Source organism: Mesocricetus auratus, unplaced genomic scaffold (assembly GCF_017639785.1).
Source record: "Mesocricetus auratus isolate SY011 unplaced genomic scaffold, BCM_Maur_2.0 Super-Scaffold_100014, whole genome shotgun sequence".
Lineage (NCBI taxonomy): Eukaryota > Metazoa > Chordata > Mammalia > Rodentia > Cricetidae > Mesocricetus > Mesocricetus auratus.
The window spans coordinates 20,648,492-20,662,770 of record NW_024429197.1 but is presented as its reverse complement, the minus strand read 5'-3'; the positions used below and the strand labels follow the sequence as shown (position 1 = coordinate 20,662,770).

Sequence of the window (14,279 nt, the reverse complement as noted above, 5' to 3'; positions counted from 1 at the left end):
TATGATAGTTGTGTTCTTACTTCCACATGGGCACTGTTGCTTATATTCTCCTTCTATCTCTCCTCTCTCTCCCCCCAACCTCTCTCAATAAAAATAAAATGAAAAATTTTTAAATAGGTAGATATGCTAAATGACTTCCAAAGTTCTTATTTCAAACACAAAATTCTACAATTGTAGAAACATGGCTTTATTTTTCCCAGGGACATAAATTTTCGAGGTTATAAATTCCAATAATTTTATATGTATACTGTAATGCAAGCCTGCAACCCCAGCACTTGGGAAGTCAGGAGGATAAGGAGTCAGTCTGAACTAAGACAGACCCTGTCTCAAAAAAAAAAAAAAGGAAAAAGATACACATAATTTAAATATAAAATAAGCAGATAACCAAGGCTTTAAAAAAAAGCTTCACATAAAATAATCTATGGTAGCCTGATGTGAAGGCACATGTCTTTAATCCCAGGGAGTCAGGGGCAAGTGGATCTCTGTGGGCTCAAGGCCAGCCAGAGAAACCCTACCTTGAAAAACAAAAATAAAATAAAATAAAATAGGGTCGGAGGAAAGGTTCAGTGGGAAAAAAATGCATTTGGCTGCCTTCTAACTGCCTTTGCCTCCTGAGTGCTGGGATTAAAGGCATGCACTACCAATGCCTGGTTAGAATAGAAGATTTTAAGTGCAAACTCCTATCAAAGGTACATAATACACATGCTCTATAGTTCATAACAATGAAACACCAGGCCAATTCAAGCATGCATGATATCTTCTCTACACTTACTGCTAGATTGTTATGGGGAAATATGCTCTAAATTAACATTTGCACTTACAAGTCCTTTAAATTAGAAATCAAGACTTGACTACAAAGAACAAAAGCCAAATTAAAAGAGTAAAATTAAAACAGCTCATGTAAACAAGCAATCTTAAATTAGTAGTGAGGCTTCCATTGGGATAGGAATTTACTCTAGAGGGTTGAATGATAGTTCATCAGGGGCACAAATATAATCTTAAATACAGTCTTTAAAAAAAAGAAAAGTAAAACTCATCCCTGGGGGCTGGGGATTGGCAGAGGGCTTGTTTAGCCTGCAAAAGGCTCTGGGTTTGATCCCAGCACCACACAAACCAGGGATGGCAGTTGACTACTACGCTAGCAATCTAGAGTCAGGCAAGCGAACTCAGTTTGAGGCCAGCCTGGGCTACAAAGTGAGTTCCAGGTAAACCTGGACTAGAGTAAGAGGGGTCATCATTCCTTTTATACATTTCTGGTTTGGCAGTATAATTATACAATTTATTAATACAGTATAAGATTTATATCTGAGCCAGGCATTGGTAGTGCACACCTTTAATCCCAGCACTCGGGAGGCAGAGGCAGGAGGATCTCTGTGAGTTCGAGGCCAGCCTGGTCTACAGAGTGTGTTCCAGGACAGCCTCCAAAGCCACAGAGAAACCTTGTCTTGAAAAACTTAAAAAAAAAATTTTACATCTGAGCCCAGTGACATGAGCCTGTAATCCTAGGTTGGAAGAATGCAAAGTTTTAAGGATAGAACAGTTAATTGAGTAAATTCAAGACCAGTCTGGACAACGTAGTGAGATCTAGTTTCAAAATAAAAGGTGTAAGGGGATAGATAAATAGTTCAGTTAGTAGCAAACTGTTTGCTTAGCATGTAGGAAGGCCCAGGTTCAATCCCTAGTACCACACTCACACACAAAAGATATATTCAATTACTTTGATAAGAATAAAACAGACGACACCTAGAGCTGACTGAAATTCAAATTCATGTATACATCCCTTCAGTGGCACCCTATGTCCCTGTTTACAAATCTGACACACATAAAAATGTAAGAAAGTTATGGTTTAGTGTTCCCAAAGTCTAGTAGTACTGATGTGTAAAAGAGAAATCTCTTCAAACCAGGGTGAGATGACACTCACCTTTAATCCCAGCACCCAAAAGGCAGAGACTATTTGGTTTAAATGAGAGTGGCCCCCATAGGAGGAACTATTTGAGAAGGATTAGGAGGTTGGCCTTGTTGGCTTTGAGGTTTCCAAGTGCACACCAGTAGACTCTCCACCTCACTTTCTGCCTGCTGCTTGTGGTTCAGAAGTAAGCTCTTGGCTACTGCTCCAGTGACAGGCTTGCCTGCCACCACTCTACCATGGTGATCATGGACTCACCTTCCAAAATTGTAAGCAAGTCCCCAAATAAATACTTTGTTCTACAAGATTTCTTGGTCATGGTGTCTCCTCACAGCAATAGGAGAACAGTAACTAAGAGACCAAGCATTTCTAAGAAAAACAAAAGACAAATCTCTCACTGACACAATCCATCACCACATTGTATCATCACTTCCTAATCGCTTTAGCAGATTCTGTGCCTTAACTCTTTGGGATATACTCTTTGCCTTTGTTGTTATTTGCTTGCTTTGTTTTGTTTCAGAGACAGGGTCACATGTGACCTGGGCTAGACTCTTTCCCTATCTAGCTAATGCTGGCCTTAAACTCCTGATTCTCCTGCTTCCACTTTACAGTAAAGTAGTAAGCCACCATACACTGCTATGTCTGGTTTTTGTAAATATAAGAAAATATAGGATTTTAAGACGAGAGCCTGGTGTAATGATACTCACATATAATCTCAATATTAAGAAATTAGAAATCTAAGCTATAAAATAAGACCATTTTCTCAAGAAAATCACAAGATTGCAGGATAAATTTAATAATTAGATAAAATCTAGTTTTAATGATTTAAATGACATTTTAACAAGATACATAAAATAAAAACAAAAGTCTAAGTAAGGTATATTACGGCTTTCAGCCTCTAAATGCATGGGCATGATCTGTGCCCCACCTACCCCCAAACCAAGGAAGGCCTCTGGAAGGTGGCAGGCATTCAGATCCTAATAAAAACAAAGCACCTAAGAAGCTTTGGCAATCTTCATGGTCTTATACTTACCTGTGTTTTCTATTTACCTATTTTCATTATCAATGTTCAAAAGAATGAGATGTACAAGATGAAACATACACAAAGAAACTTCAAGTCAGGCATGGTGGCCCACACCTTTAATTCTAGCTCTTGGGAGGCAGAGGCAGAGGCAGAGGCAGAGGCAGAGGCAGAGGCAGAGGCAGAGTGGCAGAGGCAGCCAGGCAGGCAGATCTCTTGTGTTTGAGGCTAGCTGGTCTATGAAGAGAATTCCAAGCCAGCCAGGGCCACATATTGAGACCTTGCTATACTGATCTTGGGTATACACCCAAAACACTGCCTTACTACAGACACTTCTTCACCCATGTTCACTACTGCTCCACTCATAACAGCCAGAAAATGAAAACAGCTTAGCCAGCATCACCTGATGATGGGCAGATAATGAAATGTGATAAATTTTCACAATGAATATTATCCAGCTGTTGAGAAAACAATCATCCTGAGGTAAATGAGACTCAGAAAGACAATATTGCATGTTTTCTTTCATATGGGAGTGCTAGCTTTGAATCTTTGGATGTGTTTCATTTGGAATACTCAGGTCAGAAAACTACTGTCATAAAGGAGCTAAAGGAAATAATGGGAAAAGAAAGGTTGAGTGAAGTAGGAGGTCAGGGTCAAGGAGGGAATGTGGAGATCCATTAACTAAAGACCTTTTGAAAAAAATCATATGGAAACCTACTGTAGAAACTTACTGAAATATGTACATACACATATTTAAATGCGGCTACCCTAAAACAGGGCAACAATAACCCTACTCGATACCACAGGCTACAAAAAAAAGCAAAATACCAGGGATAGTTGGTTACTTCTTTTGGGGTTGTTGATTAGTGGGGTCCTATAGAACTTCAAAATATTACAGGTTATTGCCTTTGCTCTTGGTTATGCTCCAGAATTTGACAGCAAGACCCTACCGTAGGGGAAGGGGGGAAAGACGACAGAGTGAGAGGTGGGAAAGGCAACTGTGGTTGGTATATAAAATGAATAATAAAAAAGACCCTACTCTGAGAAATCAAGCTGGTACTCAATTGAATACTTCATCTTGATAGTCCTGCTTTCATAGTGCTGGAATGTGCTAGATGCACACTACCAAGGGAGAAATTAAATAACCATTAATCTTACCCAGCCATGCCTCAAGAGCTACAGTACTGACTGGCCTGCTTACAACACACTTACTGGTATAATAGTGACACAAATTTTATAGGTGTAACCAAACACTTAAATTGGATTTAAGGATCAATTCACAAGGTGAAACCAAAACTTGGAACTGTTACTGGGGTCAAGAACCCATGGCCCTATTATACTGACAAATGGACATAGCAGTAAACTGACTAATAACTCATCAATATACTCATCTCCCAATCCTCACTGGAGAAGTTTCTTTCTTTCTTTCTTTCTTTCTTTCTTTCTTTCTTTCTTTCTTTCTTTCTTTCTTTAAAGTTTTTTGAGACAGAGTTTCTCTGTGTAGCCTTGGCTGTCCTAGAATTCAAGAGATACACATGCCTGTGTCTCTCAAGTGCTAGGATTAAAGATGTACATCACCACCACCTGGTCATAGAAGCTTCTTGAAGTAATTAATAAAAATTTAACACAAGAAAGCATAAACAAGACCCAGAGAAGCTTATATCAGACAAAATCCCAGCATAGAGGTTAGTAGGCACCAAATACTACCCCTAAATGAAGGTTTATCAGCAACTGATAGCTATTCAAAGAGAGCTTTCTGTAAGATTAACCCCTGAAGTAGGGTGTAACCCTTGGTAGACTGATTATGTCCCAGGGAATGGTCCCATTCCTAAGAGTATCTGGGCAGCACAAATTGGATTGTATGGGGGATGTAGAGGGACAAAGCTGGGTGGGTGGGAAGGTGGGGATAGATTTGGAAGAATTTGGGGTAACAAATATAACCAAAACATATTGCACCAAAATTCTCAATGAACAAATAAAAATTTAAAAGAAAATTTAAAATAATTTACATGGAAAACAGTCATTACTTCAATGCAAATTTAGAAGATGAGAATGAGAACATGCTTTTAACATTAAAAGTATGAATAAAGTTTAATAATAACAAATTAGCAAGGATCTATAGGGACTAGGGACTCAAAAAATGATGGACATATACATTCAATTTATATTAGTAGACTAGTACCCAACAATACTTTAAAAACTTGTGTTTTTGTACATAGGTGTTTGGCATGCAAATATATCTGTGCACAATGTATGTACAGTGCCCATAAAGAGCAGAAGCCGGTGTTGGATCCGCGTGAGGTAGTGTGAGCAGCCATTTAGGTGCTGGAAATTAAACTCAGATCCTCTGAAGAGCAGCAGGCAGTGATCTTAATTACTGAGGCATCTCTCTCCAGCCCCCATCAACATTCTTTTTAATCTAGGAATTTATGCTGCACATATAAGCAATGAAACAACATTTAAAGAGGTTCTCTGGAACATCTGTGATAACAACCAAAATGCAACACATATGGTGAATTATGGCGCTACCAAATACAATGGGTATAGGCCCAGCACTCAGGAGGCAGAAACAGGAGGAGCAGAAATTTCAAGGCCAGCACCAGCTACTTTAAGATCTCCATGCCAATGTAGCTTACAATGAGACCCTGTCTCAAAGACAAACTACAAGATGAGGGCTTGTGAAATGGCTCTACCAAAATGCTTCTCATATTATCTGTTTATTTTCCCTAAACCCATAATGTGCACAGTGGAATGAATGCATTATATAAATACAAGCTAGAGCTGACAATGTTCTCTAGTAAGTGGTCAGTCTCCTACCTGGTTCTTTACCCCAGACAGGTGTTCCTTTAAAGTTTTTGTCTCTTGCAAGTAACATGTAGTTCTTACACTATAGCTCCTTCAACTAATTATTTGAGGTGGGCAGTGGGGACAGAAGACAACTCAGCAGTTAAGACATCGTAATGCTCTTTCAGAATACCAGTATACCCAGCAGCTATCTGTCATACTTGTAACACCAGCTTTTCTAGCTTCCGAGGCAAATCTGACACCCTCTTCTAGCCTCCTTGGGCACTCACATGCATTCAAGAACACAAAATACACACATAGTAGGACACGCCTTTTAAAAATATCATTTATATGTCAGCATTGTACTATTAAATACAAAGCAGTGGCTCGTGACAGTAACCACAGAACTTTGGAAGCAAAGACAAGTGTGGCTAGCCTGGTCTACATAGTGCTCCTCCTGGCCAGCTAAGGATAGTTAGATCCTGTCTTGAAAGGTGCATATGTGTGCGTGGGGGGGGGGGTAACAGAGTAAGACACTTTACAGGTATTTTAAAAAATGCAAGCTATAGATGAGGCCATTCAGAAAGCAAGAAATATGTGAAAATAAGCTACAAATAGGAGGAAGCCAACTAAAATATTGATGGCAAGAAAAATAACAGTTGAAACTAAGTGTCAAACAAACAGGAAAGGAAGGTAACACTTGTCAAGCATTGAGGCTACCAGGCAAAAATAACTTCCCGTATTAGCCCACACTGAACCCTAGCTAGCCGTTGTAAAGCAGGGACAGAAGGATCACAAGTTAAAGGCCAGTTTGGTATACTTGATATATACATGTGTATATAGGAACACAGACAAAATGCCAGTCAGGCAGGGTGATTCACAACACATTCCTATAATCCCAATATTCTAATGCCTAACATGGGACGTAGGTTTGCTTTGTTTTGTTTTCTGAGACAAGTTCTCCTGCAGCCAAGGCTGGCTTCAGACTGGCTTTATAGCTGAGATTGACCCTGAACTTCTCATCCTAAGTACACCACACCTAGTTTAGTGAGTTCTAGGTACTGAACTCAAAGCTTCAGACATGCTAGAAGCAGTCTACCAAAGACCACATCGTGAGTCCAACCCTAAAATTCCTAGCCTCCGGACTCTACTTCCTGAGTATTAATTTAATTAGTGCAGGTGTGCATACCCTACCCAGGGCTTCTTGCATAGCAGGCAAGCACTGTACCAACTGATTTACATTCCCAGACTATTCTCAGTGTTTGTCTGTTTTGTTTTTTGAGATCTAATACAGTCCAGACTGACTTCAAACTCTGGATTCTATCTCTCAAGTGCTGGGATTAAGGTGTAAACCACCAAAACCAACAGACTATTTCAGAAGCCCACCTGAGCCGGGCAGTGGTGGCACACACCTTTATAATCCCAGCACTCGGGAGGCAGAGGCAGGTGGATCTCTAAGTTCCAGGCCAGTCTGGTCTACAGAGTACCAGGACACTCAGGGCTACACACTCTGTCTCAGGAAAAACAACAACAAAAACCCACCTGAAAAGTGGACCTAGTATAATGTGACTGCTTAGATGTGAGCTTAAACCTAAGTTGGGGCTGAAGTTGTAAAGATGTTTCCAAAGGTCAGAAATCTGGGTAACTCACACAACCCAAGGCATATATATATATATATATGTATATATATACATATATAATATATATATATATATTTTTTTTGGTTTTACGAGACAGGGTTTCTCTGTATTGTTTTGGAGGCTGTCAGTCCAGCCTGGCCTCAAACTCAAGAGATCCGCCTGCCTCTGCCTCCCAAGGCATATATTTTAAAAGACTGTCTTAGTAGTCACAACTTATTTACTCAAAATATAATATACTATTACTGTTCAAATTATAAATATTCCTGAGTAAAGAAAATACAATACTCAAGTCCATAGAGCTAATTTAAATGAAGACAGAATGGCAGCCCCCTCCACTTTTTGGGCTAGTTAAAAATATCAAATGGAAAAATCCTCAAATGATAATGTGTTAACTATTAAATGGCATGGCACACTGATTTAAGTAGTGTGATGAAATTTTGGGCCACCCATCTCTATCCCACTAGGGACATGGGGACATAAACATCCCTTTGTCCAAGATATTCATGACACAATGTTAATTACTGAGTAGCCAGCTCAGTTATTACAGAGCTAGTGTTCAAGTGATCCTTATATAGTAACTTAAAGTTAATGAGTTAGTCATAAGAAGTCCATCTTTCACTTGGGAGACAGAAGTGGGCAGATCTCCATGAGTTTGAGGCCAGCCTAATTTACAAAGGGAGTTCCAGGACAGCCAGGGCTGTTACAGAGAAAACCTGTCTTGAAGAAAAACAAAACCAAAAACAAACAAAAAAACATCTTTAATCTCATTCCCTCTCTTAGGAACTGTGTCATCTCACATCACAGAAAGGACACATGCTAAGATACCTTGAGAAAGAAATACCATTCATACTACCTTCACTACAGCATACTGCTGTAATTGTTCTATGATAAGGTGTTACTATCTAATTGTTCTATGATAAGGTGTTACTATCTCTGATTTATAAAGTAAGCCTATTTATTTATGTCAGTGGGAGCACATGCAAAGGTGAATTTCTTGGAAGTCAGAGAACTGCTTTGGAGAGTTCTCTCTTACTGGGGGTCCTAGGGACTGAACTCAGGTTTATCAGGCTTCGCAACAATGGATTTTACTCACTGAACCATCTCACCTGCCCCATGGGCAGGAGGGGGAACAACAGTATGTTAGCCAAGAGCTTCATAGTACCTGTAGTTTCAGACACTGACAGTTTTGGAATACATACTCTGCCCACTGAGAGCTAACTATTGTACGGCCTATTTGACTCAGAACCCTTCTACTTGGTAACTAATCCAGAAAGATACAGTACTTATTTTAACCATTAAAACTCTATGAAGTTGAGCTGGGTGTGGTGATACAGCCTTTATTTCTAGCACTTGTGAGGCAGAGGCAGGCTTATCTCTTTGAGTTGCAGCCTGGTCTAGTAGCCAAGGCTGAACAGTCAGACCCTGTCTCAAAATAACAAGTAAACAAAAATATCTGCAATGTTACTACAAAGTTAGAATCTAAAAGTGTGAAACATGTTTACTCATAAAATGACTTTGGTATTCTAACAGTATAATCACCTGCCTACTAATTTGATGTATGCTAAAAGCAGCTTAATTAAAAAGCTTGTGTTACAAATAGAGTCACCAGTTCTGAGACTTTCAAAATGTCTTAAAATTTTTACTAATTTCTTCCTTCCTTCATTGAGGAATATGCTAGAGAGTACATGCGGGAGGTCAGAGGAAAATCTGAGAAATTAGGACCTCTCCTACTACCATGTGGGTCGCCAGGGTCAAATCTCAGGTCATCAGGCTTGGCTGCAAGCGCTTTTATCCACTGAATCACCTTGCTAACCCAAACTGTGAGAATTTTGGTTTCCAAAAAAAAAAAAAAACTTAAAAAAAAACCCAACTTTTCAACAGTAACAAAAAGTATGGCATTAATCTTTTTTTAAAAAAGTTACTTCTTAAAAAACATTTATGTACAGATGTGTGGTACCATGGAGATCAAAGGACAACTTTTGGGAATGTTGTCTTTCTCCAAATGGAGGTTGAAGGCTGGGGTATCTTCCTTGCTGTGCCAGGGTCTCTGATGAGCCTCCCTGACCCCAGAGTCCAGGGCTGGAGAGACGGCTCAGTGCACTGTGGAGAGCACTAGCTGCTCTTCCTCCACCTGCCTCAGACTCCCAAGTGCTGGGATTAAAGGCGTGTGCTACACACGGTGCTTCTTGAGATAGACATTTTTTTTATGTTAACACCATGTTACACCTTTTGACAGTTTAAGTCTTTAAAATATACCCCTACCCCCAGGCATTGGTGGCACACGCCTTTAATCCCAGCACTCGGGAGGCAGAGGCAGGCGGATCTCTGTGAGTTCGAGACTAGCCTGGACTACCAAGTGAGTTCCAGAACAGCCTCCAAAGCCACAGAGAAACCCTGTCTCGAAACCCCCCCCCCCAAAAAAATTCCGCCCCAGGTTTTCTCTGCCTGTCCCGGAAGGCAGAGGCAGGTGGATCTCTGAGTTCCAGGCCAGTCTGGTCTACATAGTACCAGGACACTCAGGGCTACACACACTGTCTCAGGAAAAAAAACAAAAACCCACCTGAAAAGTGGACCTAGAATGATGTGACTGTCTACCGCCCTAGTGCTGGGATTAAATGTGTGTGCTTCCATCACTTGGCTGAACATTTCTTCCTTTTTGAGGCAGGGTCTCACTGTATAGACCTGGATGGCATGGAACTCCCTGTGTAGACCAAGCCAGCCTTAAATCCAGAGGCCTGCTTGCCCCTTCCTCTGGCTATGGAGTCCTGGGAGTAAAAGCTAGGATGACAGTTCTAAATAACCTGATGAAAACAATTTGTAATAGTAATCCCTGAAGGAGCACAGGTCAGCCCTTTATGATGATGTACTAATCACCAGTCTTTATTATGTGCTCCCAGCTTCTCACCTTTAGCACTCACACAATAAAGTGTTTCCTTTTCTGCCTTTCAAATGTAGAACCAAAGCCGGGCAGTAGTGGTGTCTTTAATCTCAGTGCTCTAGAGGCAGAGGCAGGTGGAGTTCAAGACCTGCCTGGTCTACAGAGGTAAGAAAGGGGGGGAGTGGAACCAAGAAAGCTATTCAACCAACCTTATTCATGGTCACACTTTTCCAGAGTACTTAGGTAAGGTATATTCTGAGTAGATCCAATCTGACTACCTACATGCTGGTAGATGTAACTCAAGCCCAAAAGCTCTATTCAAAACCCAGTTGTTTTCCTACTCCCACTCTCTGCAGTTAATTCCCTCTCCTCCCATAAGCTTTCTCTGTTCCTTCTCAGCTCTACCACTGGCACTGGAGAGCTGTCATCCTTGCTCCAGGTCTTCCTATGATTCACTTATATCCTTTAAGTCAGAGGGTCTATCCTAGTCAAAGTGGCTTCTCCTATTACATTCATGTGTCCCCCTCCCCCCCTCATTCTCACCAGGATACTCTCTGTATGACACTTTTCCTAATCACTACTGTCATTTCTTTTTGAGGAGTGATGTGAAGTGTGTTTTTGAGAGAGGAGGTATTACACTGTCGCCTAGCCTGGAAGCCTATTCTGAAGCCTAGGATGTCCTTCCACTTGCCTACTTCCTGTCTTGGTGCTGGGAGTACAGGTATTCAGCTCCACACTTTGCAAATACTGACATCTCATCAAGGGTAAGACTTATTCATGGTTCCTCAAACACTTGGTTAAATGTCTGGCACCATTCTAAAGGTCCTCAAAGTTTGTGGAATAAATGACTGTCCTAAAAAGAAGTATTACTAGTAAAATACCCAACAATGGAAATGCTGATTATACACACAACCACTGGAAAGATCTAATACACAGAAAAGATTAGCAGAGACAAAAACCCAAATAGGTGAGGTTCTGGGTCAGAGTGGACACAAACAGCACTCAACAGATAACTTTAAATCTGTCCAGGACTAACAACAAATTGTTCCCTACCCCAAAGTCAACTTTGTTAACTCCACAATTTTTCAGCACTCAACTGCTCATTAAGAGTCCAAGTACAAACACACTTCCATTATTTTGTATTCTCTAAGGTATGCAAAATGAGGAGCAAAGGGATGACTGAAAACTGATAGGGTGAGTACCAGGAGCAGAACTAAGAACGGCAAGCATTTTCACTTGTCAGGCGCTTGAAAACATGGAAAACACTGCAACGATCATGGAGACCAAACTTAAAAACACATCCGTAAGCATGTAGCCCCCATAGATTGGGACCCGCACAGACACGATCAATCACACGAATTCCAAATGTACAGGCCACTCTATAACATCTCTCGCCCGACCTCTTCCACCCAGTCTAATCTCCACTACAGGGTTCACCAGCTCCCAGTAGTACAAACCGCAAATGAACACAAAACAGGTCAAAGAATGGCACAAACATCTCTTCATACCTGCCCAAAATGGCAAAACAGCCCTCCCCCCCCCAAAAAAAAACCCACAACCAACCAAACGACTCAGTAATCCCTAATCGGGAAGCTGTAGAAGCCATCCAAAACCAATTGTATCTTTGGGAAGTCAAAAGATGCTGACTCTAAAGATAAGTCTCTGGCACCAGCCCACCTCTCCTGATTATTCAGAAAAACCAGGGCTTTCCAGTTTGGAGATCAGCACACTACTCAAAAAAAAAAATCATCTCCCTGCAGGAACTGGCAATCGATCCCTCAGGGGGGCAGTGGCGCTCCAAGCACCCGGGCAGGACCCAGGCAAGCAGCGACCGGGCACAGCCCTTCCAAGGGAGCTCTCTGGGCTCTCAGTACCGCCCAGCGCAACCCGCCCCGGCAGTGACTGAAGTCAGGGTTGTGGCAGAGCTGGGCCTGCCCGGCCCGGGGGCGCGGCGAGACACGGGGGTGGCGTTTTCTCCTCTAGCCCCCGGTTGCTCAGGCGCACCCGGACCCTCTTCCCCAGGCCTCCCCGGCCCTCCATCCTCGGCCAGCTAGTCGGCCCCTACCTGGCAGAAGCTCCGGCAGTAGTTCAAAGATGAGACCTCGGACACCTCCTGCTCCCTTAGCTCGGTCTCCAGCTGCCAGAGACACGGTCGCAGGCCCGGAGCTCCCGGCGCGGGAGATGCAGGGCGATGACCCCGAGCCATGGACTCAGTCTCGGTTCCAGCTCCGGCTCCCGGGACCGCCGGAGCCTCAGCCACGGCCCCAGCCCCGGCGGCGGCGGTGGCGTCTCCCTTTCCGTCCGCCATCTTCCCACGGCCCAGCAGCGCGTAGGCAACCAAACCACGTGACTCCGCCTGGCCCCGCCCCCGAACGCCGTGAATAGTGACGCACTCCCTGGCGACGCTGGCGCCAACTTTATTCCGTCACTAGGACGCCGAATGTTGGTCCTCTCAGAAGTCTCCACCGCAGCCGCCCTAGCAACGACGAGGTTCTAGCGGGCCTTAGGTTCTACAGGGGAGGAGCACCAACGACTTAGAGACAATCGAAATAATGATATTCGAGCTGCGAACTGGAGAGCGAGGGAAAGGTATCCCAGAATGAAGCTTAGAGAAAAAACATCCCCGGTTGGAGGAAAATGAAGATTATTAGGCCGGAACTGAAAACAAGCTCAAGGGAACTTACTTTATAATGGGAATGTTATTATTAGTCGTTGGAGAAAGGATTATCCAAGCGGGGCGTTGGTGGCGCACGCCTTTAATCCCAGCACTCGGGAGGCAGAGGCAGGCGGATCTCTGTGAGTTCGAGGCCAGCCTGGTCTACCAAGCGAGTTCCAGGACAGCCTCCAAAACAATACAGAGAAACCCTGTCTTGAAAAAACCAAAAAAAAAAAAAAAAAAAAAAAAAAGGGAACTTACTTTATAATGGGAATGTTATTATTAGTCGATGGAGAAAGGATCATCCAATAATTTATGGCGCTGAGACGATTCTACTAAAAGGAAGAAAATAATTGGGGGGGGGCAGGTGTGGTTTGAGACAGGGTTTCTCCCTGGCTGTCCAGGAACTCACTTTATGGACCGGGCTGGTCTCAAACTCAAAGATCACCTGCCTCTGCCTCCCGAATGCTAAGATTAAAGGGTGTGCACCACCAACGCCCTGGAAAAAAATATGTTTCTATCAATAGACAAAGTTTATGGATAAAGACTTAAAAAACGGCCAGGCAGTGGTGGTCCAGGCCTTTAATCCCAGCACGGGAGGCAAAGGCAGGCAGATATCCATGAGTTTGAGACCAGCCTGGTCCACAGAGCTACTTCTAGGACAGCCAGGGCTACACACAGAAACCCTGTCTCGGAAAAAAAAATACGCAGAACACAGTATCACATCCCAATATTAGTATCCATGAGAATGAGGCTAGAAGACGCTGAATTCAGGACACCCTGGCTTCATAGCAAAAAAACTCTGCCTCCCCCCCAAAAAAGAAAAAGACGTGTAACTGAAAAGCAGTTCTAAAGCCCCTAGACATTTGCTTCACAGCAAGGTCTTCATCAAAAGGAAAACAAACAAACAAACCCAAGCCAGGCCGGGCGGTAGTGGGCACACCTTTACAGAAGGCAGAGGCAGGTAATCTTTGAGTTTGAAGCCAGCCTGGTCTACAGAACGAGTGCCAGGAACACAGAGAAACCCTGTCTCAAAAAACTTAAGCCGGACTTGGTGGTGAATACCTTTAATCCCAAACAAACAAACAAAAGTAAGTTTAAAAAAATACATTTGCCGGGCGTTGGTGGCACACGCCTTTAATCCCAGCATTCGGGAGGCAGAGGCAGGCGGATCTCTGTGAGTTTGAGGCCAGCTTGGTCTACAGAGCGAGTTCCAGGACAACCTCCAAAGCAATACAGAGAAACCCTGTCTCAAAAAACAAACAAAAACCAAAAAGAACAAAAAGAAAACATTTATTTCTTTATTTAAGGGGAACTGTGGCGTGTGAGTGCCTGAGTGCCACACTGCGCTCAGTGGAGTGATTAGAAGACAACTCTTCAGAAGAGCTCTTCTT

The 14,279-nt window shown here is 42.7% G+C and overlaps 1 protein-coding gene across 1 annotated transcript in view; it reads right to left on the bottom strand.

The window, feature by feature from the left end:
- The window catches only part of Rlf (RLF zinc finger), a 57,175-nt gene extending 44,613 nt beyond the window's left edge, over window positions 1-12,562 (bottom strand). Inside the window, exon 1 of the mRNA XM_005083822.4 lies at window positions 12,295-12,562. Within this exon, the coding sequence (XP_005083879.1) occupies window positions 12,295-12,537 (243 nt within the window). The 5' untranslated portion in view covers window positions 12,538-12,562. The remainder of the gene's footprint in view (window positions 1-12,294) is intronic.
- Window positions 12,563-14,279: the final 1,717 nt, after the last annotated feature.